This window comes from Elephas maximus, chromosome 7 (assembly GCF_024166365.1).
Source record: "Elephas maximus indicus isolate mEleMax1 chromosome 7, mEleMax1 primary haplotype, whole genome shotgun sequence".
Classification (NCBI taxonomy): domain Eukaryota; kingdom Metazoa; phylum Chordata; class Mammalia; order Proboscidea; family Elephantidae; genus Elephas; species Elephas maximus.
In genome coordinates, this window is record NC_064825.1 from 133,955,673 (window position 1) to 133,981,727 (window position 26,055).

The following is a 26,055-nucleotide window of genomic DNA, read 5'->3' on the forward strand; positions in this document are numbered from 1 at the left end:
ACGTGCTTGTATGTGCCTGTCCAGACACGTGGGCACACACCCACGCATGTTTATAAACATGTGCACCCCTGGAATGTAAGTTCTGGGGGGCTACATGCCCAGGGCAAGAAATCATGTCCACCAACAATGGCGCTTGGCAACTCAGTATACGCATGGCATTCTGTTATGGTTCAAATTGTGTCCCCCAAAATGTTGAGTGCTGCCAAGTTGATTTTCCACTCATAGCGACCCCTGGGACAGAGGAGAACTGCCCCCTAGGGCTTCCGAGGCTGTAATCTTCACGGAAGCGTGGGAACCGCTGGGTCGGTTTGAACCGCCCACCTTTCAGTTAGGGGCCGGGTACTTAAACATTGCACTACCAGGGCTCCTCCCCAAAAATATATATATTGTAAATCCTACCCCTACACCTGTGGATGGAGCCCGGTGGTGTAGTGGTTAAGAGCCTGGCTGCTAACCAAAAGGTCGGCAGTTCAAATCCACCAGCCGCTCCTTGGAAACCCTAATGGGCAGTTCTATGCGGTCCTATTGAGTCACCATGAGTCAAAATCAACTGGACAGCAATGGGTTTTTGGCTTTTTTACACTTGCGGATATAATCCCATTTGGGAATAGGGTTTTCTTTGTTACATTAACGAGACCATATCAGTGTAGGGAGTGTCTTGAGCCAACACCTTTGCAATATAAAAGGGGCAGATTAGGCACGGAAGCAAGCAGAACCGATGGGGAAAGACTGATGCCGCGTGGAAATCAAGGAACCGAGGAAGACAAGCTGAAAGACAAGAACCTTCCCCCGGAACCAACAGAGAGAACGCCTTTCCCTAGAGCTGGTGCCCTGAATTCGACTCTGGCCTCCTGAACTGTGAGACAGTAATTCCTGTTCCTTAAAGCCCCCCGCCTGCGGTGTTTCTGTTGGAGCAGCGCCAGGAGACTCAGAAGCACACGTTCACTTGTTCACCTGTTTAATCAGCAACGATGGCCTGCGCCACTACCATGTGCCCAGGGTCATACAGCTGCAGGGAGACCGTGGTGAGCAGAACAGGCTCAGGCCCTTCCTGTCCAGGACTCAGACGAGCAAGGAAGCAGCTTTAAACCCCAATTCACGTAAACGTCAGCCCGCTCATGTGATATGAACAACCGACTCGCCAAGGCTGATGGAACCCACCCTCCAGCAAAGTCTTCTCCAGCGAACACCCACCTCCAGTCTCCAGGTCGTGGAAATTGGGGTCCAGGCCTCGATCGAGCATCTTGACGATTTTCTCCACCGAGCGATGCTGAACGTGGTCCATGCATTTCTTCAGATTGGTCTAAAGGGAAAAACGAGGAAACAGACGTGTCTTTACAAGAAACGTCTATAACACAGGCTACTGGAAGGTTCCATGGGAGAGGGGGGCGCACTGGCCAGCCTCCAAGGAGGGAGGGACGCCCCTCGATTGGGGCTCCACTGGCGACCCTGGGGCTGGCCTGGACATGGGTTTCTGTGTCTAGAACCTTGGGGCCAAGCTTAGAGCCCAGCCCATGGCAACTCAATCAGTTCGTCTCGGGTGTGAGTTTAAAATCCCTTACTGTTCACTGTCATTGCCAAGAGCTACAAAAGGCATGAACCACCCAAAGCACATTGAAAAACTCCAGTTTTCGGGGCCCCAACCAGACTACCAACCCCACCTCTGGGAAGTGAGGCTGTGGGTCAACATTTGTGGTTCCTAATCTCTACAGAAAGGCCCTGGTGGCCTAGTGGTTAAGCATTAGGCTGCTAACCAAAAAAGATCAGCAGTTAAATCTACCAGCTTCTCCTTGGAAACCCGATGAGGCAGTTCTACTCTGTCCTATAGTGTCATTATGAGTTGGAATCAACTCAAGGTCAATGGGTTTGGTCTTTCAGTTAATCTCTAACAAAGGGACCCTGGTGGCACAGGCGTTAGGGGCTCGGCTGCTAACCAAAATGTTAGCAGTTTGAACCCACCAGTGGCTCCACGGGAGAAAGACATGGCAGTCTGCTTCTGTAAAGATTTACTGCCTTGGAAACCCTATGGGGCAGTTTTACTCTGTCCTATAGGGTCGCTATGAGTCACAATCGCCTCAACGGCAATGGGTTTGGTTTGGATTTTTAATCTCTAAAGGAGCCCTGGTGGCACAGTGGTTAAGAGCTTGGTTGCTAACCAAAAGGTCGGCAGTTTGAACCCACCAGCTGCTCCTAAGGAGAATGATGTGGCAGTCTGCTTCCATAAAGATTACAGCTTTGAAAACCCTGTGGGGCAGCTCTACTCTGTCCTATAGGGTCATTATGAGTTGGAATTGACTTGACAACAACGAGTTTGTTTTTGGTTAATCTCTAAAGAAGGAGCCCTGTAGCAACAGGAAGGTAGGAGGGAACAGGAAAGCCCGTAATAGGGAATGCAGCCAGGGTTGTGAAGGCAGAGTGTGGACATGTTGTAGGGTTGTTAACCAGTGTCATAGAACAATGTGTGTACTAACTGTTTGATAAGAAACTAGTTTGTTCTGTAAATTTTCATCTAAAGTACAAATTAAAAAAAAAGAAGGAGCCCTGTTGTTTCAATGGTTAAGCACTTGGCTGCTAACCAAAAGGTTGTTGGTTTGAACCCACCAGCCACTCCTTGGCAGAAAGACCTGCCGATCCGCTCCCATAAAGATTAAAGTCTGGGAAACCCTATGGGGCAGTTTTACCCATCACATAGGATCACTATGAGCCGGAATCAACTCGGTGGTACACACAACAACAAAAACGGCCTCTGAGGAGGAAGCTGCGATGGAGAGCAAACTCCTACTCCACTTTCTGGTTCACCCCACAACCACACAGGCGGATACAGCAGCACCCGGTCACCAAGTAACTGGGGGCGAAGGCAGGCAGTCATTCCTCACAAGGTCAAAACCATCAGCAGCTTAACCTTGACCGGGAATGTCTTAGTCATCTAGTGCTACTATGATAGACATACCACAAGTGGGTGGCTTTAACAAACAGAAACTTATTTTCTCACAGTTTAGGAGGTTTCAAGTCCAAATTCAGGACCTCAGCTCTAGGGAAAGGCTCTCTCTCTGTCAGCTCTAGAGGAGTGTCTTTGTCTCTTCTGAGCTTCGGCTTCACGTGGCTTGGCATCTCTCTTCCCCCATCTCTGCTCTGCTGGCTGGCTTAACCCTTTTTAGATCTCAAAAGAGACTGACTCAAGATACACCCTACACTAATCCTGCCTCATTAACATACCAAAGATAACCCACTCCCAAATGGGATTATAACCACAGGTATAGTGGTTAGGATTTACAACACAAGTTTTGGGGGGACACAATTCAATCCATAACAGGGAGAAGCCTGCTCAGGCTCTGTCCAGCCTCGTCTGTAAAAAATAAACTGATTTCCTGTCCATCAGGCCTGGGCTATCTGATGCAGGCACCCGCTACCCTCCACCTGACAAGTCCAACTGCTCTCACCTGGCCTAATGCTTCCCCCCGTCCCCCCCAGCACACACCTCTCCCAAAACATGCAGCAGGGACAGCAGGTATGGATTTAACACAGAGGCCCACTGCAGCCTTCGGCAGCCCGACACAGATTGGATCTCCACCTGAAACTTTCTTGAACTTTCCAGGGGCTAGAAGTTAACAAAGGTCCACAGACACAAGGTCCGACTGATTTCACCTAAAATCCTCACTGTTACTTGCTAATCCACATTTTAACGAACACACTGGAGGGTAATTGAAGGGAACCAGGAGTGCCCAGGTCCTGGTGTCCAAATTCCACTGTCCAGGCTGATCCCAGCTCAGGGCAGGGGAAGTACAGGAAGAGCCTGGAGCACACTGTGCCTGAAGGCGGCCAGAGCTCAAAGAATGACGGGGCATGGCAGAAGCAAGGAGCCAGGCAGAAGGCCACCAGCACTGAACAAAATGAAAATCCATGAGCCCATAATGACATAAATGGGGAAAATGAAGCACAAGAGGAGCCCAGGGTGGGGAAGGCCCTCTCTGGGTGCCTCCCTCCAGGTGAGCACACCTGGAGAGCATCAGGGTGGTCAAAGGGAGGACACCGAGGCAGCTGCTCCGAGGCTCATGCCCCCTATGTTTTGCAGGAGCGCTACCAGGGTCCTCTGAGTTACAAGCATCCGGGGTGGGGTGGGTGGACCCGGAATGAAGCCTCTGTGAGTATCACAGCTTCCTGCTTTACATGCACAGCACCAGTCTCCACGATAAACGCTGTATTTGCTCAGCTGGGCAATGCTGTGAGCATAGGTACACGCAGGTGTGCACAGGTGCGTGCAGGCACACACAGGTGTGCACAGTATGTGCAGCCAAGTACTGAGTGTTGCCTGTAACACAACCCCCAGTCCTTTCTCTAAACGTCCCTCCTTACTCCCCAGGCGCTAACCTGCACTTCTTACTTGTGTGTAAAAAAATGTAAATAATACCTTTGTTAAGTTACAAACTTTAAGCCTATACAGATGCAAGAAGAGAGAGAAACTATTAAAATGCTATCTTCTATTGAGCTAGCAATAAAAAACAAAAAAACAAGTTGTCATCCAGTCAAATCCAACTCCTGGCGACCCCGTGTGTGTCAGAGGAGAACTGCGCTCCACAGGACTTTCAGCGGCTGACTTCTCAGAAGTAGACCAGTTGGAATCAAACCTCTCACTTCTGGGTTAGCAGCCAAGTGTATTAACTGTTACAAGGACTCCAGGCAAACACCAGGGGCCCAGTAAGTGTCTGCTCCCAGGAAGATGAACCCTCTGCCCCAAGAGCTCAACTGACATCAAAAGATAATAACAGAGGATAAAAGATCACACGCCAAGAGTGTCAATTCCACAGCCCACCTCCCCACCTACCTTCGTGTGTACCTTGGCCAACTGTTTCTCATCAAGATTGGGTTGTTTATACACCCGCTTCTTGTATCGAAACTGGCATAGAAATAGAAAAAAATAAACAAGTAAATATTACACGTAGCTATTGGGAGGAAAAACGAGCCTCTCCCTCAGCTATCTCCCTGGAGACAGGGACCCCACAGCCAACTCTTCAGATTTCCTGGATGTTACACCAACCACAGGCATTCTTACCCCCCAGCCTGAGACACCAGATGAAAAACTATGTGGCAATTCTGCAGTTAATTTCACTCAAAGGCCGTGAAAAGAAACAAGAGGAACTCTGGAGGCAGAAGGAGACGCTCGGCTGCATTCCAGCGTCAGCCTCCTCCAGCTCACGAGGCGACTTCAGTTGCTGTCCAGACGACCTGCCTCCATTAGCGTGGCGTCCTTCCCCCGACACAGCACTGCTTCGAACACCCGAGTTTTCCGCGTGTCAACCTTATCATGTGTGTGATTAAAGCATGCATTAGGAGCCCAGGTGTGGGCGACACCTTCACTCACTCCCGCAGCCTCTGCCTGAGGACTTCAGAGCCAGCATTCACCCCGCAAAACAGCAGCGTCTCCTTTGAACTGAAAATCATGTCGCAGGAACCTCAGACAACACGTTTTACTGATATGTAAGAAAAGTGCCCAGGAAGAAAGCAACGACGTCATAGTCTGCTTTGTAGCTCCTGATGCCTTTTGCCTGACACCCAGCCCCTCCTCCTGGTGTCCCCCTCCCCGGCCTTTCGTAGTTAACGTGCTGGGGATACCGCAGAGGGTGGAGGGTTTGGGAGGGACGCCTCAACCAACGACAACCAGTTGCCTTCAAGTCCACTCTGACTCGTGGCGACCCCATGTGTGTCTGAGAAGAACTGTGCTCCCCAGGGTTTTCAATGGCTGGTTTTTTGGAAGTTAGGTAGCCAGGCCTTTCTTCTGAGGTGTCTCAGGGGACTCCACCCTCCAACCTTTTGCTTAGTAGCCAAACTTGTGAACCCTTTGCACCACCCAGGGATGGAGGGACTCATTGTGTTGGGAAAGTGACTTCGATTTCCACTCAAAATGTCTGTTCCAATTCCAGTCCCATCACCAAGCTCTTGGCTCTCATCTCAGCCTCAGTTTCCTGGTCTGTAGCATGGGGATGAGAACACAAACGCCCCAGGTGGCCCCGGGGATGGGCGGTGAGCTCCCTGGCACAGAAGTGGTGCCCAACACAAGCTATTTTATCTCTCCTCCCCCACTTCCCTTGATACCTTCACAGTCCGGGGACATTAGACAGAAGTACGAGGGAGAAGGAAAAAAAAAAAAAAATGAAATAGGTGAGCTGCCCCTAGAGCTGAAAGTCTAATCTGATATAAGGTTTCCAAGAGGATAACCTTATTCCCCTTTCCTTCCACTCCAAACAAAATGGCAATTCAACCGCAGACAAAACTCCTTTTTTGCACAGACCAAAACTTGATTTTCTTTGTGTCAGTAAAAGCCAGCTGTGAAACTGGAGAGCTCCGTGTAACTCAGCCAGATCGAGTGTGCCCGGCGGGCACTGCACACGCTGGCCTTCCTGAGCTGAACTGGCAAGATGGGATCCAGGCCCTTTTGAGGATTTCAACCTGTCGGATTCTAGATTCAACTAGTACAGCTATGCTCTGAAGGGGGCCGCTATCAAATTCTTCACCCCGTGTCTTAATCAGTCACTCCCCCCAAAAACCAAACCAGTTGTCACTGAGTCGACGCCAACTCATGGCACCTCCATGTGTGTCAGAGAAAAACTACTCCACAGGGTGTTCAATGGCTGAGTTTTTGGACGTAGATTGCCAGGCCTTTCTTCTGCGGTACCTCTGGAGGGACTTGAACCTCTAACTTTTCAGTTAGCGGCGAGTGCACTAACCGTTTGCAGAACCCAGGGCTCCTGGTCACCCACCCCGCCAGCCCAGATTTCACTGAGGGCAACCATAGCAAGAGCCATGAAAACTTCATGCAGCACCGTTCTACTCTGCACATGTGGGGTTGCCGTGAGTCACGGCCAACTTGATAGCAACTAACAACACAGAAACTGACCAACCCCTGACATGCTTCATTGTCTGCTGTCTGTCACCTCCCACAGGAGCGCACCCTCCGTGAGACCAGAACTGTGACGGTTGGGGCACGCCGGGTACGCCTGGGACGTGCCTGGCACACAGCAGGCCCTCAGTGAGGGATTATTGAACACATGCCCATTTTACAATGAGCAAACTGAGGCCAGCACAGCAGAGCGACCTGCCCTGACCACGCAACTTCTCAACGGCATCCCATCTTTTCCTCCGCTGACACTCTTCCCCTGGTCCTCCGCGGGTTCTGCATAAACAGAAACCCTAGCAGCCCCGGCCTCCCGGTCACTACAGAACCGAGAAATGCGTGGATGGAGTATCTGCAGCCTTAGCTCCAATTCACGCCCCTGACATCTCGAACCTCAGGGTCACCCTAGTCGCTGAGAACACTGTACAACCTACGCAGATGGGTCAAATGCCACCCGCGAGTCCACACGTCCAGTATCTCATTGTTTAACTAAGTTGAAATTAATATGATCATATAATAATAATGAGCCACGCAATAGTAGGGGTTATCATATTTCCAGAGTCTCTGGGGGCCATAAATGTTTCAGCACTTGACTAGTAGCCAAAAGGCTGGTGGTTCAAACCCACCCAGAGGCACCTGGGAAGACAGACCTGGTGATCTGCTTTTGAAAGCTCACGGCCATTGAAAACCCCATGGAACACAGTTCTACTCTGTACACGCAAGGTCTGCACGAGTTGGAATCGATGCGATGCAACCAACGGCCCCCGCCACAACTCTGTTTGCAGCTCGTTAACACCTGTCTCGACACATGCACCGTGCACTACGTACTGCTGGAAACACCGTGTAAACTTGGGGTGCAGGAAGCAGGGTCGGACAGCCGGGGGCCGGGTACTATGCCGTGGGCCTGCATAAGGTCGCCCTATCTGACGCATCAACCGCCCTTTAGGAAGGACCAAGGGTGCGTGCAGCTGAAACAGCCCCCTCAGCCGCTCCTGAGCCCAGAAACAGAAGGGAAGCTGAGGCCCTCATAACTGGTGAATGGCCACCAGGCCACCCCACTGCCTAAGGGCAGGGACACGGATTCAGGGAGAAGGTTCCTCCCCAGAACTCTTATGTCCCGGTGAAATGAGTCAAACCCATGGTTCATTCATCCCACGACTCCTCTCCAACGAATCTGTTAATTCCACAGAGAAAACAGATGCACAGAAATTATGCAACGGTTTGCAATTCACAGCAAAATTAGGTGCCGCCTTAAGACCCCAAACTTTTCACGTGGGGGTAATTTCTCAATCCTAATCAAATGTGGGAGCCCTGGTGGTGCAGTAGTTAAGAGCTCAGCTGGTAACCTAAAGGTCAGCAGTTCGAATCCACCAGCCACTCCTTGGAAGCCCTATGCGGCCGTTCTACTCTGTCCTGTAGGGTCGCTATGAGTTGGGCTTTAATCAAATGTGGCATTGAGGTTTCCCCCTCCCGACCCTCTGCAGCAGTGCGGGAATCGACCATCAATCCACTGTGGACAGACGTACCTCCAGCGATGGCACCCCCTTGCCCACGGGCTGCGGGTACTCGCGGAGAAGGCGCTCTTCGTCCAGGAACTTGCCGTCGCGCCCGTTGCTGGCGGGCTGGAAGAGCCCATAGTTGAGGACGTCCTTCAGGCTCTGGTTCAGCGTGCACAGGATCCGCTGCTTGGCCACCCACACGGTCGCGTCGGGGTTAAAGCGGATGCACTTCTGCCGGGAGGGAAAAGACACCCAATTAGCGGTCTCGAAAGCCAGGGGCCTGAGAAAGTCCACTTCCGGAGTGTCCTCACAGGTGGCAACGATGCTGCTGTCCTGCCCAGGAAGTTCTTCTGAGCACTGGACCCCACTGCTTCTCAGGGCTGAGAAATAAGACCTACTTGTCGCTTGGTCAGAGACACTTGGTAAATGTAAAAAGAACAAATTAGTCTCAGAGAAAGGACAGCCAGAATGCTCCTCAGGAGTGAGGATGGTGATCCTGGCTCGCTGACTTTGGACATGTTATCAGGAAAGACCAATCGCTAGAAAAGGATATCATGTTTGGTAAAGGGTCAGCAAAGACAAGGAAACCCTCCATGAGATGGGCTGACACAAAGCCACAAAAATGGATTCGAGCACACCAAAGATCGTGAGGGTCGTGCAGGGCGGGGCATCGTTTTGTTCTAGAATACGTAAGGCCGCCTGAGTCGGAGTTGACTCGATGGCACCTCACAACAACAAAAGGGAGAAACGTGGGGTTGAACCATCAGTCCCTGTGGCTTTGACTCTCACCATCGACTCAAAGCTCCTGCACTCACAGGGCTTTTCTGGGGTCAATAATCAATAGTCACCTATTGCCGCGGGACAGTTCCCTCACTTGGATGGTGCTTCTAAAACTCGCTCCCCGCCCCCCACACACACAAAGAATGTCTGACACAGCAGGTCTGGGCCGGGGACCAAGAACCTGCATTTTTCCCAAGTTTCGAGGCGATGCTGTTGCTGCCGGCCTGGGGAACACACTGTATCAGAGCGTGACCTTTCTGATACGGGAGAACATCTGTCCAGTAAACCCGCCGGTGGGAAGGCTGATGGCGCGGTGCCTTCATGCCACCCACGCTGACTCTGAACACGAGAGTCTGAAGAAACATCAGCATTGCCCCTTCAAATCCTCGGCCACGAGAGCTAATTTCTGAAAAAGTTAAACAGTGTCAGCTGTGCCTATAAACCAATCATGAACCCTTTTCAAAGCATAAAAGCAACAGTAAGACTTGGAAGAAGGACTTGGTAATGTTCCCACATTCCTCCTGCGGGACTCACCAAGAAGCCCAGAAAAGCGAAAGCCGGGCCAGATCAACTACTTGCCATGATTTCTAATTTTTGTTGTTGAATTGAAAGGATATGGGCTGCCAGGAGCTCCCCAGAGGGCGGAGGGAGGGACGGGGGAGCACGGGGCACTGGGAGGGCAGTGACACTATTTTGCAGGATGCTGTCGTGGTGGCAACGTGACATCGTGCTTTGTCAAAGCCACAGGACTGTGCAATGCAGACTGAACCTTCAAGCCCTCACACCATGTACGTGAGCTATACTAATGTATCAACATTTGTTCACCCATTGTAACAAACGTGCCACACAAATGCAAGATGTTACCTACCAGCAGGAGAAACTGTGTGGGGCGGAGGGGGGCGGGGAGCATAAGGGAACCCTATAGTTTCAGGATGATTTTCCTGTAAACCTAAAACCCCTCTAAAAAATGAAGTCTATTAAAAAAAAATATGGAAACCCTGGTGATGTAGTGGTTAAGTGCTACGGCTGCTAACCAAGAGGTCAGCAGTTCAAAAATCTGCCAGGCATTCCTTGGAAACTCTATGGGGCAGTTCTACTCTGTCCTATAGGGTCGCTATGGGTCAGAATTGACTCGACGGCAGTGGGTTTTATTAAAAAATATATGGGGCTCAAGAATTTGCTTCCCCACTATAAAAGCATTCAGGAAAAAAAAGGAGAGCTTCAGTTGAGTGTGAGGCTGGAATGAAATCTCCACGAGGGGTTCTTGCGTGCCCTGCCATCTTCTCAAGCCCTGGGGAAAGCGCCTCCTTGTTGGGGGACATGATCACTCCTGCCAACGATGAGCACTGGTTCTGGCTCAGCCCACAGCCTCCTGCCCAGGAAACCCGACCCTGCGCGTGAATGTCCTTCTCCAGTGTCTGCGGCTGGTTCTTGCGGGGCTGGGTGGGGCCAGCTGTTCTTTTCATTGACACGATTTCCAGTGGCACCCCCACCCCCTCTCTAGGTGGAGCCAGAAGAGTACCTGGAAACGCAAAGCACAGCTGACAAGCTGTATCCCTGGTGACTAGAATTGGACAACACGCCCATTCCTGTTTCCGGAATCATTGAGGGTCTTTGGTTCTAACTACAGGGCAGGCCCAGCTAGCATTCTTTTACGTACCAAGCCAAGGAGTGCCTTTATGCCCCCTCCTGTCGCTGCAGAAAGGGACCCACCAACAGGTCAGGGCTAAGAGGAATACCTGGCTCAGACCCGCCACCCAGGGGGCATCAGGAAGTGTGTATGGCATTGTAGGTGATCACGGTGACTGTGCCCATCTCACTTAGTAGGCGGGGCCAGGGGTACTGTTATGGGTTGAACTGTGTCCCTCAAAAAGATATGCTGAAGTCCTAACTCCCGGTACCTGCAAATGTGAAACAGAAAAAGGGTTTTTGAAGATGCTCTCAGTTAAGTTTCACATGAGGTCATATTGGAGTATGGCAGGTCCTAATCCCATATAAATGGTGTCTTTATAAAAAAGGAGGTGAGACACATGGACAGAATAAGAAGGAAGACGGCCAGGTAACGACGGAGGCAGAGATTGGAGGCATGCAGCCACAAGCCAAGGCGCGCCTGGGGCCAGCAGGAGCTGGAAGAGACAAAAACAAACAGATCTTCCCCTAGGGCCTTCAGGGAGAGTCCAGCCCTGCAGATGCCTTGATTTCAGACTTTGAGCCTCCAGGGCTGTGAGACAAGAGACAATACATTTATGTCATTTGAAGCCACCCACTTTGTGATGCTTGTCACAGCGGCTCTAGGAGACAAATGCAGATGCTGACCCTGCCCAACAAAGGACCAAAAGCACTGCCAGGAGCACCGCACTGAGAAACCTGGAGAAGAGGAGCAGCAACATGGAGGTCAGGAAGGGTTGCGTTCGCATCCTAACCACGTGGACCAATCTTGTGACCTTAGGCAAACCAATTAACCCAGCTGTTCCTCCGTTTCCTCAATGAAAACCAGGCCCACGACTTAACTGGCAGGGTGGTCGTAAGCATTAGACAAAACACAAATAACACAGGTAAGGTGTCCATCCCTGGTCCTGGCGCATCCTGGGTACTCAGCAAAAAGCAGCAATCACCATCACCCTTGGCCCTGAGTCAAGAGCTCAGCTGGCTGGCCACCCCCAGCTCCCTGGGAACTCCTTTCCTTTCCAATGGACGGGTGCTGCCTACATTTTCACACCCGGCTCCACACAGCCCAGGACACACCCAGTTCAGAAGACACTTTGGGTGAATCCTTCATTCACCAACCATCGAGCACTCACTTATCAGGCAAGCCCAGCTCCAAGATCAGTACCTGGCAGAGCACAGGTGGCCAATAAATATTTGCTGAAAGAGCACATGATGACAGGGAGCCACGAATGCAATAGTAATCCAACTAGTCCAGGCCACTATAAGACACATATTCAACCACCGTATAATATAGAAAAAGCAAAAATAAACACCAGGTCAAAGCTCCCTTGGAGACCCAGAGACCCAAGCAATTTCACCTGGTAGGGCATGCATACCCTTATGCAGCTCTGCCAGGAATGAGTGTAGGCTTGGGGAGGTGGAGGCCCCAGCGTGAGACGCAGCAGGGAGGCATGTCTGCAGACCAGCGATGTGTCCAGCCAGGAGAGAGCTGAAGACAGTTTTTATCTTCGGCGAGTGGCCCTTCTCCCTCCCGGTTACCGGTGCGATGCCCAGCATGGTAACACTCTACCAGGGGAATATTATTATTTTATTCCTGTCTCCCTGTAGCCCCAGGCGATGGCTGTTTCGCTGTTGTTTGTTGGAGGTGTTTTGAAAGCTGCAGGATTTGCTGGAAGACGCAGATAGTGCAGGTAGAATTGCAAAGACAACCTGGTCTCCGGAGTCCCAGTCGCTTGCTGCTTCCCCTCAAGGCAACAGCTCTTTTCTCACACTCGTGACTGTCTGTAGGCTGTGCAAGGTCATGCCAGGCACTGGGGGGTTGTGAGCGGGAGAGACAGGGAGATGACAGAGACAGCCCCTTAAGGAGCAGAGTGCAGTGGGGTAGGATGATGATGACAACAATGGGGACGATGAGGATGATGACGATGAACACGACGAAGACGATGATGACGGTGGTGATGATGACGACGAGGCAATAATGAACATGACGATGGCGATGACGGTGATGAAGTGACGGTGGACGTTCACTGACACCCAGTACTCCTGAGTCTACGCTAACCTTCCCCCGTCTACCTTCGCCACAACCAGGAGTGCACACTATTATCATTTCCACTTCCCAGGTGAGGAAGTTGAGCCTCGGGGACTCCAAGTAACTACCCATGTCTGAAAGTGGTGAAGGCTTGATCTGAACCTCAAGACTTCCCAGGAATCGCTGGTTAAGTACCCACCTACTAGCCGAAAGGTTGCTGGTTTGAATCCACCCAGAGATGCCTCGGAAGACAGGCCGGAGGATCTGCTTCTGCAAAGTAACAGCCTTGAAAACCCTATGGAAGAGTTCTACTCTGCACACGTGGGGTTGCCACGAGTTGGAATCGATTCAATGGCAACTAACAGTAACAAGTCTTCCCTGCTCCCACGTCCTCTGTTTAACTGACACATTATATTCCTCTCCACGCACGTACATGGCCACCCTCAGTGCATACAGAATATAAATTCTGTGACAGTCACTGAGAAAACCAAAGAGGACATTTGTGTTTGGTCATTTGTGTATCATTGGAAATACTGCCCTTTACTCAGATTTTCCAATTACTTACAAATCCGCTGCAACGTTGAACCTTACAATTAAAGGGGAGAAACAGTTTAACCCCCATACCAAGGGACACAGTTTTGAAGACTCTAAGTAATTTTTTTTTTTTTCCCAAAGAAGTGAAGTCTAGTCTCTGAGGTATCATTACTTCTTAAAAATAAACAAAATATTATAACTTGAGGTATGCTGGTGCTGGGGGAAGATGCCCCCCCATGCAATTCTGTGGGTATTAAACACGGCTGCAGCTCTCTGGGAAAGAAACGCACGAGGAGAGCTATAAAACATCGTGTTCCTTTCATCTCATAATTGGACTTTGGGGAGTACGCACAAGAGCAAACAAAGCACTCTGAACGAAGACTTTACCCTTGTATAATTCACAAGAGACAAAAAAAAAAAAAAACTTGAAACCTGCTCCTAAACCTAACAGCGGTCAAATAGTTACTCTAACCAGAGCGTTCAATACAAAAGAACACCTTGGCCATATACCCTAAGCACATAAACCGGGTAAACAAAGCGAAAATTGGACAGCAACTAAGAAATGAATAATCCAAATAATAACTATTTGTGTTTGACACTCAAATCGAACAACTCACCCCATCCCAGACTGACCACACACCCACATCTCCTCCTCCCTCCACTTCTTCCACCTCATTCCCAACTTCAGTGGCAAGAACACCGCCCACTTCAGAAAACCAGCCGGTGCTCTTTGACTTTTCCATATCTTGGACCTTCCACATTAGTCTAGATTGATCTGTGGCCTCAAGAGTGCTTGAGTCCTCTTTTGTCCAATGAGCCACCACCATTTTTCACCTGGGTTACTCCAACATGCCCTGTACTGAGCTCACCTGTGTCCCTCTTGAACCCACTTGACCTCACTCCTGCCCTACCACCAGGGTCCCTTTTCAGTCCAATTACTCCACTGCTGAAGGGCTCAGAGTCTTCACCCCTACCCAAGGGACACAAGGAAGAGCTGACCGTGGTCTGCTTCCCAGGATGTGTCCTACCAGTCAACAGCCCTTCCCTGCCCTTGCCCCTCCAGCTGACTGTCCCCTCCTCTCCTTGTCTGCCTGCTGAAACCACATGCATCCTTCCAATTTGATCTTGATGAAGTCTCCCTGGCCTCCCTCCAGATTGAGCTGACCACTGAGCACTCTCTGTTGGTACTCAGGGGGCTGGTCTGACCACCCACAGACCTGAGTCCAAGCTAATGGGGCTGACCCCTGCTCTCTCTACTGCCCAGCCTGCGGCGGGCTCACAGTCTCTCCCAACTGCATTTCTTGTCCACTGGAAGCTCTTGAAGCGTTTCTCTTTCCATCTAGCCTAACTGGCCTGGAGGGTTAGGCGACTCTGCTAGTCACCTATCTACTGGTGTGATTCCTTTAACGCCGAGATGATCTGATCCATCTGAAAACCTCCTGGTTTGTCTGAGCTGGAGCTGCGTGGCTTTAGACACGGAAAACTTCATGCCACTGGATACAATGTGATCTCCTAGGCCAAAATCAGAGCGGCTTCTTACCTGTCTCCCAACAAGCAGCAGATTCATCATGGGATCTGAGGGGTTTTAGATGAGAGAGGTGGCTGCAGTGGTAGGGAACTGCGAGACTCAACAGTAGGAGAGGGGATTTGCTGAATGCTGCTTGGAAGCACTGACAGAACACAGGTATCTATCCTCCCTCAGGTCTGTGTTTCCAGCTCTGAGTCCTGAATCTGATGGGACAGGGAGCATCCCCTCTGTGCCACTACCCCTAAAAGCTTTGATGTTTCTCCCCCTCTTTCAGGTACCACCTCATCCACTGCACCTGGTAATCAGCCTGAATTTAGTGATGGATACAGCACCCTGGCATCAGGGAAAGCCCCCAGGGTTTCTTCAGGCAGCTTCTGGTTTCTTTGAGTTTCCCCAGCACCCCAAAGGCCCTGATCCACAAAGGGAGACATGTCCTAGGACAGGTAGACCAACCGCATCTTCCTCCCGGATTCACCAGATCACACATACTCTCTCTCATGGCACCATCGCGTTGCTGACGAGAGCATCTGCCTGCTTTAGACTATGAGCTGCTGAGGACGAGGGTGGTGTCTTTTTCTCTGCATGACCTTATCTGAAGCTCAGTAAATGCTGATGAAATTGAACTCCACTGGCTAAAAAGTTCCAAAAATGGAGTACTAATGGGTGATATGATATAAAGGAAGGTCTAGAGTTGATGATGATGATGGTGGTAGGGGCTACCATTTACTGAGGACCTGCTCTATACTGAGTGCGTTGTACATAGATCATTTCATTTAATTTTGTCAATGATCATAAGAGGAGGGACTACACTACCATAGGTTATAGAGCTATAAGCAAAACAGTTCAACCATGTCATTGACCAAAATATAACTCTGGCTCTTCCATTAGTAAAATGCATGGTCAAGCTCAAATCTAAAACGAAGATGGTGAGGGAAACTGCTCTCACATTTGCCAACATGAATCATAGCTATTCTGCACGATGTGTAGTTAAAACTGAAAATACTCGGACACAATGAGAAGAAGCCTGGGTTTGGAGACAGACAGAGGCAGGCAGTCACATCTGGTCAACATGAGTCATAGCTACTCTGTACATTGTGAGGTTAAAAACTGAAAATACTCGGACACAATGGGAAGAAGGTTGGCACTGGAGACAGGCAGAGACAGATGCTCATATTTGGTCAACATGAGTCATAGCTATTTTGCACAATGTGAGGTTAAAAACTGAAAATACTTGGACACAATGGGAAGAAGACTGGTGCTGGAGACAAGCAGAGGCAGATGACCAGCCTGGGTCAGCCACATACAAGCTGTGTGACCACAGCAGGTCGCTTCAACACACTGAGCACCTTGCATTCAAGGTAGGACATGTCTGTGTTGACGACTAACTCAAGTGATCGATGGAGGGTCAAAAAACCATGTGGCTTTGGTGCCGTGTGCCCAGCTTTGGGCGGTTGACACACATTTTACTGATACTGAAGGGTGTCTGGCCTGCGGGGATAGCCATAGCGTCTTGGACAGGGCTGTTTTGATTTGCAACAACATGGCAAGAGAATTTCACACAGCAGAATAAATTACTTTCCAAGTCTGTTTTGTGCCGTGTAAAATGGAGATGATGAGAATGATTATTGTGTTAAGATTTTAGTGAGGGTAAGAGAGCGTCTAGACAGAGCTTGAAGGAGTGGTAAATACTATGCAATATAAAATATGTATTATTATGGCGAGTTGTCTGAAGGCCCCATAAACCACCATCAACAACACAAGGCTAGAATTACACAGACAGGTTCCTGTACCACCTCCCCCGCCGCACCTGGCAATTCATGTTCCTCAGGTGAGGCTTAAATCTACCTCACTCCTGGTTTCTAACCAAGCAGCCCAGCAAAAACCAAAGAATGAGGGGGAGAACTGCCAAGGCATTTGGGGGTAGAGGGCCAAAAGGGGGTGCTCTCTATAATACCATGTTCAGAACTCAGCACTGGAAACCCAGACCTTAGGGAGGAGAGATACCCCAGCTCTGTGGACACTTACAAGCAGCATTCAGCAAGAACTCAGGGAATTCTGAATGAAGTCCAAGTTTCTGGGCACGTATTTCATTGCAAAGAAGTGCATTTCACATTTAAAACTTCCTCCGCAATTATGGTTTCTGTCACCAACCATTTTTTATGATGCATTTTAAAAGACCCATAATAAACCGAAGCTTGGCAGGAGCTGTTTAGAGGCTCACTTAGGGGGGCTCTGGCCTTTTACAGCCGTTCATTTATAATCTGCATATTTGTACACCTCTGAAAAATAGGCAACGCCGAGGTCAACGCAAAGAGTAATTGGACAATTTCCAAACACAATTGTTCAGATGAAATAATACTTTTTTACCGAGACAAAGACTCATCAGGCTAGCACTTCTGGTAACAAATGCAGACGTGTTGGCGCTGCTAACACGTGAAGCTAAAAACAAAGGGTTTAAATGGAAGGGGAAATGCTGGGTGACCTTGATCCAGGAGGACAAGTTGATCCGAGGGTGCCGCAGTCCGGAGTCAAGCTCGTGTCTCCAAATGCCCACGTTGTGATAAAGCATAAAGCAGCTGTGGGTTCATTTTCCCAATCAGACTAACTGCTCAAACAGTAAAAATGTAACAGCAGCATTTTGATGCTGCAGTGAACTGGGGGGGCAGTTTGCGTGTCCCAGCCATTTCTAAGGGGCTGCGTAGTGAACCCTCACTATTGTCAAGGTCATGCTAAACTGAGAGACGCTGGCCTGGGCTCTGCCCTTGATTCACGTACTCCTTGGAGGTGAGTTAATTTTCCTTTTAATAGCCACAACGTCAGGCAGGGCCAGAGCAGAGCAGAGGAGCGGAAGCTGGCCGTGGAAGCCCAATTTATGGAACTCCAGTTCACAGCGACCCCACGTACAGCAGGACGTAGCATTGCCTGTTCACGCACCATCTTCCTGATCTTTGGTATATTTGAGTCCATTGTTGCGGCTACTGTGCCAATCCAGCTCACAGAGGGTTTCCCTCGTTTTTACTGACCCTCTACTTTACCAACAGTGAGGTCGTTTTCTAGCAATTGGTCTTCCCTGTTGATGTGGCCAAAGTGAGCGAGTGGAAGTCTCACTCCCCTGGCTTCTAAGGCTCGGTCTAGTTGTATTTCTTCTAAGGCTGATTGGTTCGTTCTTTTGGCAGTCCACGGTATATTCAATATTTCTTTCCAACTCCACAGTTCAAATGCATCGTTGCTTCTTCTGTCTTCCTTTTTCACAACCCAGTGTTGGCGTGCATATGAGGTGGCTAAAAAGACCTCGGCTTAGAAGTCATTTTAGAAGCAGGAAAGTCAAGTGGGCAACGGGTGCTGAAGTCGGAAGGTAAGCAAGCAGTCCTGAGTGCAAACACGAAGCTCTTACCGTGTGCCGAGGGGCTGGCCGAGGAAGCGCATGAGGCCTATGGTCCTTCCTTCGCAGTCTCCTAGAGGTGGGTATTGGCACTCCAATTCCCGAAGAAGAAACATTCCAAAAACTTCGGGAATGTCCCAGCTGCAAGAGGCAGTGCTGGGACTGCGGAGGATCCTGAAGGCCAAGCTAATGCATTTCAATTCCATCCCAGAAGCGCTCATATGGAGCCCTGGGTCAGGGCCATTACTCTGGCAGGAGGTCACAAAGTGGACTGGAGAGGGAGAAAGGGCACTGGGCCGGGGGGTGGCTGCTACGAGCAGACGACGGCTGATGCTGCACTCACGCTGAGCAATAGGGGTACTCCCTGTGCACCCAGAGAGGAGGCTGTGAGGTCAAGGGCCCAAATGGCAAGGAATGGAGAGCCAGAGAACACTGAGCTTGGGGATTCGTGAGACTCCAACACAGAGCAAAGGTGCTAGGAAGAGCCTCCCCTTTGCATTTAACGTGGGAAATTAAATATTGAAGATTTGGGGCCCCGACACTGCCCTCTTACGGAGAATTCTTATCAGCCAGGGACACCAGCTAAGAAAAGGATCGCTGCTCTTTCACCAGTATGGCCTTTTAACCACAATATTCTCACCACAATGCAGGATTTACAAAGCTTTCTGTGGAATGAGTAATAATCCCAGACTAAAGCCACCTTTCCCAGACATTATTTTCTCAAAGAGACTTAAGTGGGTATTAACGCTAAGCTTAAGCAGAAGAGCACACCAAGTTAGACGCTCTGTGTGCGGGACTGCTGAGACCCTGGTGAGCCACTGATCCCTCACATATAAAACAGTAACGTCATATCTACCTGAGGAAGGTGCAAAATAGAATTCTCACAACACACAAAAGCGGCACCGGTTTAACAGTTTCTCAAAGAGAAACTACACGTATGAAAATAAAGCCTCTTGGCCTTTAGCAAGTGTGCCAGGTGAGACGAACAATAACCAACAAGGCTTGACTTTCTAGGTGCCTTTTGTCAGAGGGTTCCAGGGACATCCCCTTTGTTTTAAACAATTTACTGTTCACTGATTTCCTGATTAAAATTGTAGAGTGTAAGCCACTCCACTTAAGGACAAAGAGGTGGTGAGCATTACCACATCACTGAGAAAATGGCGGCAGAGCGAGATCCAGGGGCTCCCTTTGGCCTAGCAACCAATGAAGGAAACCACAAAGAAATCCAGATTCCAAGCCTTCTGTCCCCCAGTGGGGCAATCCAAGTGCATTCTGTAAAGGATACGGCAGGGTCACTCAAAGTGGAGACTGAAAGACCCAAATCATGTTTCTGCAATGCAAGAGAATGGGATGGATGGGGGGGGAGGGAGGGAGAGGGAGGGAGGGAGGGAGGGAGGATGGAAAGACAGATGAATGAGGGAATGGGCGGGTGCATGGATGGGTGGGTGAATGGATGGATGGATGGACAGAGGGAGGGATGGATGGATGAAAGGTGAAGAAGGGAGGGAGGAAGGGAGGGAGGGAGAGAGGAAGGGAGGGAGGGAGGAAGGAAGGAAGGAAAGAGATGAATGAGGGAATGGGTGGGGGGATGGATGGATAAAAAGAAATATGGATGGACAGATAGATGGATAGATGGAAAGAAGGATAGAGGAATGGATGGATAAATGGATTAAATGAAGAAATGGATGGATGGACAGATAATATCAATAAAACAAATCACAAAATATATAATGCCAAGTGACAAAAAGCAAGTTATGAATGGCATGCCAAGTATGTGTATATATAAATATATATTCTTTTTAATACAAAAAACACAACACTCTATGGTGGTCACTGATACACATAAACAGAGAGCACATGACAAGGGAGATTCATGCCAAATTCACGACAGCGTTCACCGCTGAGGGGAGGGGACTGGAGACGGGGGGCTGAGGAATACTTTGACTTTCCCAGTAATGTTTTAATGCTGTGATTAAAAACTGACAACATGTTAACAATTTTCGTCAACTGTGTACTAGTTACGCCAGGGTCTATGGTGTTACTCTTGATGGTTTTCTGTATTTTTAATTGTCTCAAATTGCAAGAAAAAAGTTTTAAACGCATCAAACTGAGATCCAAGGCTTCCCTTGGCCTCTGGAGGCCGCCTGGCTGGAGTGGGGTCAGTCCCAGGCCCCACAACACAGACGCCAACAAAGCTCTCAAACAAAGACCAGCATTGTCATCTCCTTCAGCCCGCAGATCCTTCTTCAACGGCTTTTCTTTTAGGGGATAAGATTTACTCAAGTCAGGGTCATGGACAACTCAACTTCTAATTAAGTCTAAAGTCTCAGATGAAGTCCCCTTTAAGCAGGTCGGCAAACAGGCAGGAGGAACAGCAAGTACGTTCTGGAACATGAAGACCTGCAAACAAAACAACACCTCAAAAGACACAACACTTTTTGATATCAGCTTTGATATCTGTATGTTAAGGGGCTACTGGATGATGTTTGAGGTCGATTACCAACATTTAAACGGTCTGTGGGGATAAAAAATGTCACTATCCATAAGGTTTTCCTTGGCTGATCGAAGAATAATTGATGCACTTGAACAGTGGTGTTGGCGAAGAATACGGAATATACCGTGGACTGCCAGAAGGACGAACAAATCAGCCTTAGGAAAATACAGCTGGAATACTCCTCAGAAGAGAGGATGGAGGGACCAGTTCCCTTACTTTGGACACATCATCAGGAAAGACCAATCGCTAGATAAAGACATCATGGTTGATAAAGTAGAGGGTCAGCAAAAACAAGGGGAACCCTGAAAGAGATGGGTCGACACAACAGTCACAACGATGAACTCAGACATGCCATATGAAGGTGGCGCAGGACCAGGCAATGTTTTGTCCTGTCGTACATAAGAGCCAACTTGATGCCAACCAATAAGCACAATGCCATGGGATAAACATTGGTCTCGGCTGCAGACTTCGACGATACAGCCAGTCTCTACCTGGAGAAACCAGAGAAAGCATGGCTCCGCCTCCCAGATCATGAAAACCTTCGCAGTGGTTAAAGCGCTCAGGTGCTAGCCAAAGGGTCAGCAGTTCAAATCCACCAGCCACTCCACAGGAGAAAGATGTGACAGCCTGCCTCCATAAAGGTATACAGCCTTGGAAACCCTATGGGGTCACTGTGAGTTGGAATCAACTCAACAGCAGTGAGGTTTTTTTTTTTTTTTTTTGGTTAAGGCCACATCCTCCTCCCCCCAGAGAAGCCAAGACCACCCTTCTCAAATATAAAGGAGATCACGTCGTCCTCTGCACCAAACCTTCCACAGCACCCACGGACTGCTCTGCGAACAAACCACAGCCCCTTGCAGGGCCCTACAGACCCCACTCACCTCCCACCACACTCTGCCCCTTCCACGCACTCCAGCCAGTGTCCCGGCTTTCTCTGCCACTCCACACACCAGGTTCATTTCTACCTCACAGTCACTCCATCTGCAGACCCTCACCCCAGAAGGTTCTGGGTAAAGATCTTGGCCGAGCTCTCACCTCCCAAGGGGCCAAGAATAAGGAATTGGATACATGCTAACCCTCTGTGCAATGGCAGCTTTTCCAGGTACCAGACAATCCCTGCGCAGGCCTTCTGGAACCCTCACTCACAAGGGAGGGCCACCTCGTGGTCTTTGCAGAATGCAACGTAGGAATACGGGCTTGCTTCTCAGCTACCGTATGAAGAGAGGGTCTCAGAAACTGCCAAGGCAGACGAACTCTTCCTGACGTTCAAAAGCACAGGAAGTCAAATATAAGACGCAAAGTTGACGATAAGGCGGGCGCGACCCACAGCAAAGGGAAAGAGGAGATGGAAATCCAAGGACCAAAGAGGTAAGTCCTCTGCTCTCTGAGCTCTATTTTGATCCTCGGTGATAAGCAGAAAGGCCAAGGTCACCTTGAAATCAAGCGTAGCTGACAATCCACTTGGAAGCCAGTGACAGATTAAGGAGGCTCCCCGTCAGCTGATGTGGGGAGCAGGGAGGCGGGAGACAGGGTCAGAGGGGGTGGGGCCCGCGCTGTCCTCCTGGCCTTGGAAAATCGGGGGCTGCTGCTTCGAGGAGGAATTGCAATGTTTGCGTGTGTGACTGTGCATGTCTGTAAGCATGTGATCGTGTGTGTGACTGCGTGAGTGTGTATGTGTGTAGGAGTGTGTGAATGTGTGGACATGAGTGTGCAACTGTGTGTTGGGTGTGAGTGGGTATGGGTGTGAGTGCAAGTGTGTGGGTGTGAACGAGTGTGTGCATGAGTGTGACCGCAGGAGTGTGTGTGTCTGTGTACCCACGGGCCTGAGAGAGACTGAAAGAGAAGATGGATGGATGGATGGTAATAACTTGTCTTTGAGGAGGTCAAGATAGCAGCTGAGATGCTTTTTCCTAAATGAAATATCAAACTTGAAGACCCATCTATTTAACAAACGGAAGCATCGATTAAAACAAAAGACGGAGAGACTGGTTTTCCTGGAGCGCCTACCAGGATGTGGGTGAGGCCTTGGCACCTCCATTAACTGGTCCAGACAGCCGTGGGGACTGACACACAGTGGGCAGCTTCAGCTGAGTGGCTGGGTGCCAACCCTCAGTAGGGCTGGGGTGGGCGGGGACGGGTCACGTTGTCTGTGCTGGAGAAAAGCAGAGGTCCTTAGTGAGACCCACGATGTTCAATTCTGCACTCTGCTTGTGATGTGACATTCTGTGTGGCTTCAACTGCGTGCCTAATGCCAGCTCTGTCCTCACTTTCTCAGTGACTATCCCCAAATATATTCGTAACAGAAGAAAAATCAATTTCATTGGCTCTGGCATGTGACACTCTTTTGGAAGGCCAGTTAAAGGGCCTTTGCCAGCACCCACCCACAAGTGAGCCCAGGGTGTGTCTGGGAGGGCTTGGAGACAGAGGAGTGCGCACCTCCATGCCTTAGGGGCCACCTCACCAGGCCATTCCCTGACGGGGAATCCACCTTGGCTCTATCCACCGAGGGCTGCCCGTGTCCGGATGCTGCAGCGAAGTGCTCCTGGGGGAAGTTCTCCCTCCAAGGGTTTGGACTTCAGTTCCAGCAGGAGTGGGAGACTTGGGACAGCTGTCAATCAATGAGGCGACGGCAGAGTCCAGACCAAGAAGAGGGACGGCCCGGGGGGCTTCTCCAGACACACGGACACAGGGCCACAAGACGAGCCCTCTCAGCAGCTCCCAGCTCAGCCTCTTGGGCAGGACTCCAGCCACTGTCATACGTCCCCAGCTACCCGACTCAACTGGGGCTTCATGCTGAGAACTCGCACCCATGAACTTCTTGTCTTGGCCTCCAGAAGCTGATCTGTCTTGAACACAGTGAAGACAGGTGGTCTTCAGAAGATTCCGGAAACATAAGCGTAGTGACTAAACCAAATAAAGTCATGTTTTTAGGTTCCAAGTGGACATGAATTTTGGGGGGACACAGAGAAGGTGTGCCTGCTGCAGTCTGTTGGTCCCCAGCAGCTTCACGCTCCCCCACTTCCTTCCATGTCCCCAGTTAGGTCCGGAGTCTGAAAGCCAAGCAGAGTGCTTTTCCAATCCTCCTCATCCCTCTAGTCAAAGCGTATAGATAAAAATAAAAATAAAGAGGATTTAAGCCCTATGGGCAGTTCTATTCTGTCACCTGGGGTCACTTGTTGTTATATGTTATTAGTTAGGTGCCTTCGAGTTGGTTCAGACTCATAGCGACCCTGTGTACAACAGAACGAAACACCGCACGGTCCTGTGCCGTGCCCACAATCGTTACGCTTGAGTCCACTGTTGCAGCCACCATGTTGATCCATCTTGTTGAGGATCTTCCTCTTTCTCCCTGACCCTCTTCTTTACCAAGCATGATGTCCTTCTCCAGGGACTGGTCCCTCCCGATAACATGTCCAAAGTATGTGAGACGAAGTCTCAGCATCCTCACTTCTAAGGAGCATTCTGGCTGTACTTCCTCCAAGACAGATTTGTTTGTTCTTCTGGCAGTCCGTGGTATATTCAATATTCTTCACCAGCACCGTAACTGAAAGGCATCAAATTCTTCTTCGGTCTTCCTTATTTTACTCACTGTCCAGCGTTTCCATGCACATGAGGCAAATGAAAACACCACAGCTTGGGTCAGGCACACCTTATTCCTTAAACTGACATGTTTGCTTTTCAACACTTTAAAGAAGTCCTTTGCAGCAGATTTGCCCAATGCAATGTGTCCTTTGATTTCTTGTCCATGGGTGTTGATTGTGGATCCAAGTAAAATGAAATCCTTGACAGCTTCATGGGGTCACTATGAGTCAAAAATTGACAGCGCACAACAACAACAATGGTTAAGACCCTGTGATGTAAGGATGGGTGAACCTGGGGTCCAGGCCAGGTGATGGGGTAAAAGGAGGTATCTCCACCATTGGGGGGCCCACAGTGAGAAATGCAGCACCCAGGGCAGAGAAGGGGGATGCAGCCAACCAGCCTCTCCCTCACCAGTATACAACGAAGTGACCAAAATAATAACCCAAACCAAAAAACAGTTGCCATCAAGTCAATTCCAATTCACAGCGACCCTACAGGATAGAGTAGAACTACCCCATAGGGTTTCCAAGGAGTGGCTGGGGATCTGAACTGTAGACCAAGCTCTTTACCAAACCTCCCCAAAAATTATCTAGAGTAGAAAACAGGCACAATCTAATTCCAGAAACATCCACCTCAGAAGGCCCAGAGAGAAACTGAAGACTCTGAGGAAAGGATCCCAACCTCAACCTCGTTCCCCAGAGCAGTGCTCCCGAGCAGACAAAACCGAGACATTTCTCATCCATACCCTCAATGCTGGACAGATGGAAACACAGGGGTGCCTTCTTTGCTTCCTCCTCTTACTGGGAGGAAAGCGGGGGTCCAAGTGAGACAAAAGGAGATGGCCAAGGTTGACTGTCTGGTAGAGACCCTCCTAGCAGGGCACCTGGCTGCATTGGGGGATAGGAGTGTCCCTCGATGAGACTGGGACCATGGTTCTGATCAGAGAGGGTGAACCCAGTACACAGCACATAACAATCTCAGAAGAGTAAAGAGGGCACAGGCCTTCTAACAAGACTGGACACTCCCGCTTCTGGGCCTTTGCATCTACGAAGGTCAACAGACCATCAAATCTAATGTACAAAGGAGTCAAGGGAAATTCACTAATGCACTATCAGAACAAATGGAAGACTGAGCTGCTGACAATAAACCCCAACAAGATGGAAATAAATGGCGTGGAAATAATGAAGACATATTACAGAAAAAGAAATGAACAGAAGTAAGACAGATTGCAGGCACAAATCGGACCAAGTCTCTGATCTGGATGAAAATACACCCCAATTAAAAGAAGAACAATCTCCAGGCGGGCTTGATGCTGGAGAGGAAAATAATAAGACATAAAACAAATAAATAGACAACACAAAATCATAATTTTTAAAGAGAGAGTGCTGAGCTACAAAAAACAAATGGAAAGTCAAAAAAAAAAAAAAGGGGGGCTACACAAGGAACAGATGAATTAGAAACTGCAAGGACCCAGCTGAAAATACAATTACTAAAGAAAATTGAATAGGAAAAGTGGCAAGTGATTAAAACAATTAGAAAAAAGATAACAAATATGGAGAAGGGAAATCCAATATCATCGTTGTCCCTATAAGTAGAGAGTCCAACAAAAGTACAGAAAGACTAACAGAATACAAGAAAATATCCTGTATACAAAGGACAAATAGAATCTG

The 26,055-nt window shown here is 49.5% G+C and overlaps 1 protein-coding gene across 3 annotated transcripts in view; it reads right to left on the reverse strand.

Annotated features, from left to right (window-relative positions):
- The window catches only part of LOC126081166 (SH3 and multiple ankyrin repeat domains protein 2-like), a 490,404-nt gene that overhangs the window by 361,196 nt on the left and 103,153 nt on the right, over positions 1 to 26,055 (reverse strand). For all 3 annotated transcript variants that reach the window (XM_049892759.1, XM_049892758.1, XM_049892760.1), the window contains 3 exons: positions 8,416 to 8,619; positions 4,823 to 4,894; positions 1,195 to 1,303 (listed from right to left, as the gene is read on the reverse strand). In XM_049892759.1, coding sequence (XP_049748716.1) covers positions 1,195 to 1,303; positions 4,823 to 4,894; positions 8,416 to 8,619 — 385 coding nt within the window. The remainder of the gene's footprint in view (positions 1 to 1,194; positions 1,304 to 4,822; positions 4,895 to 8,415; positions 8,620 to 26,055) is intronic.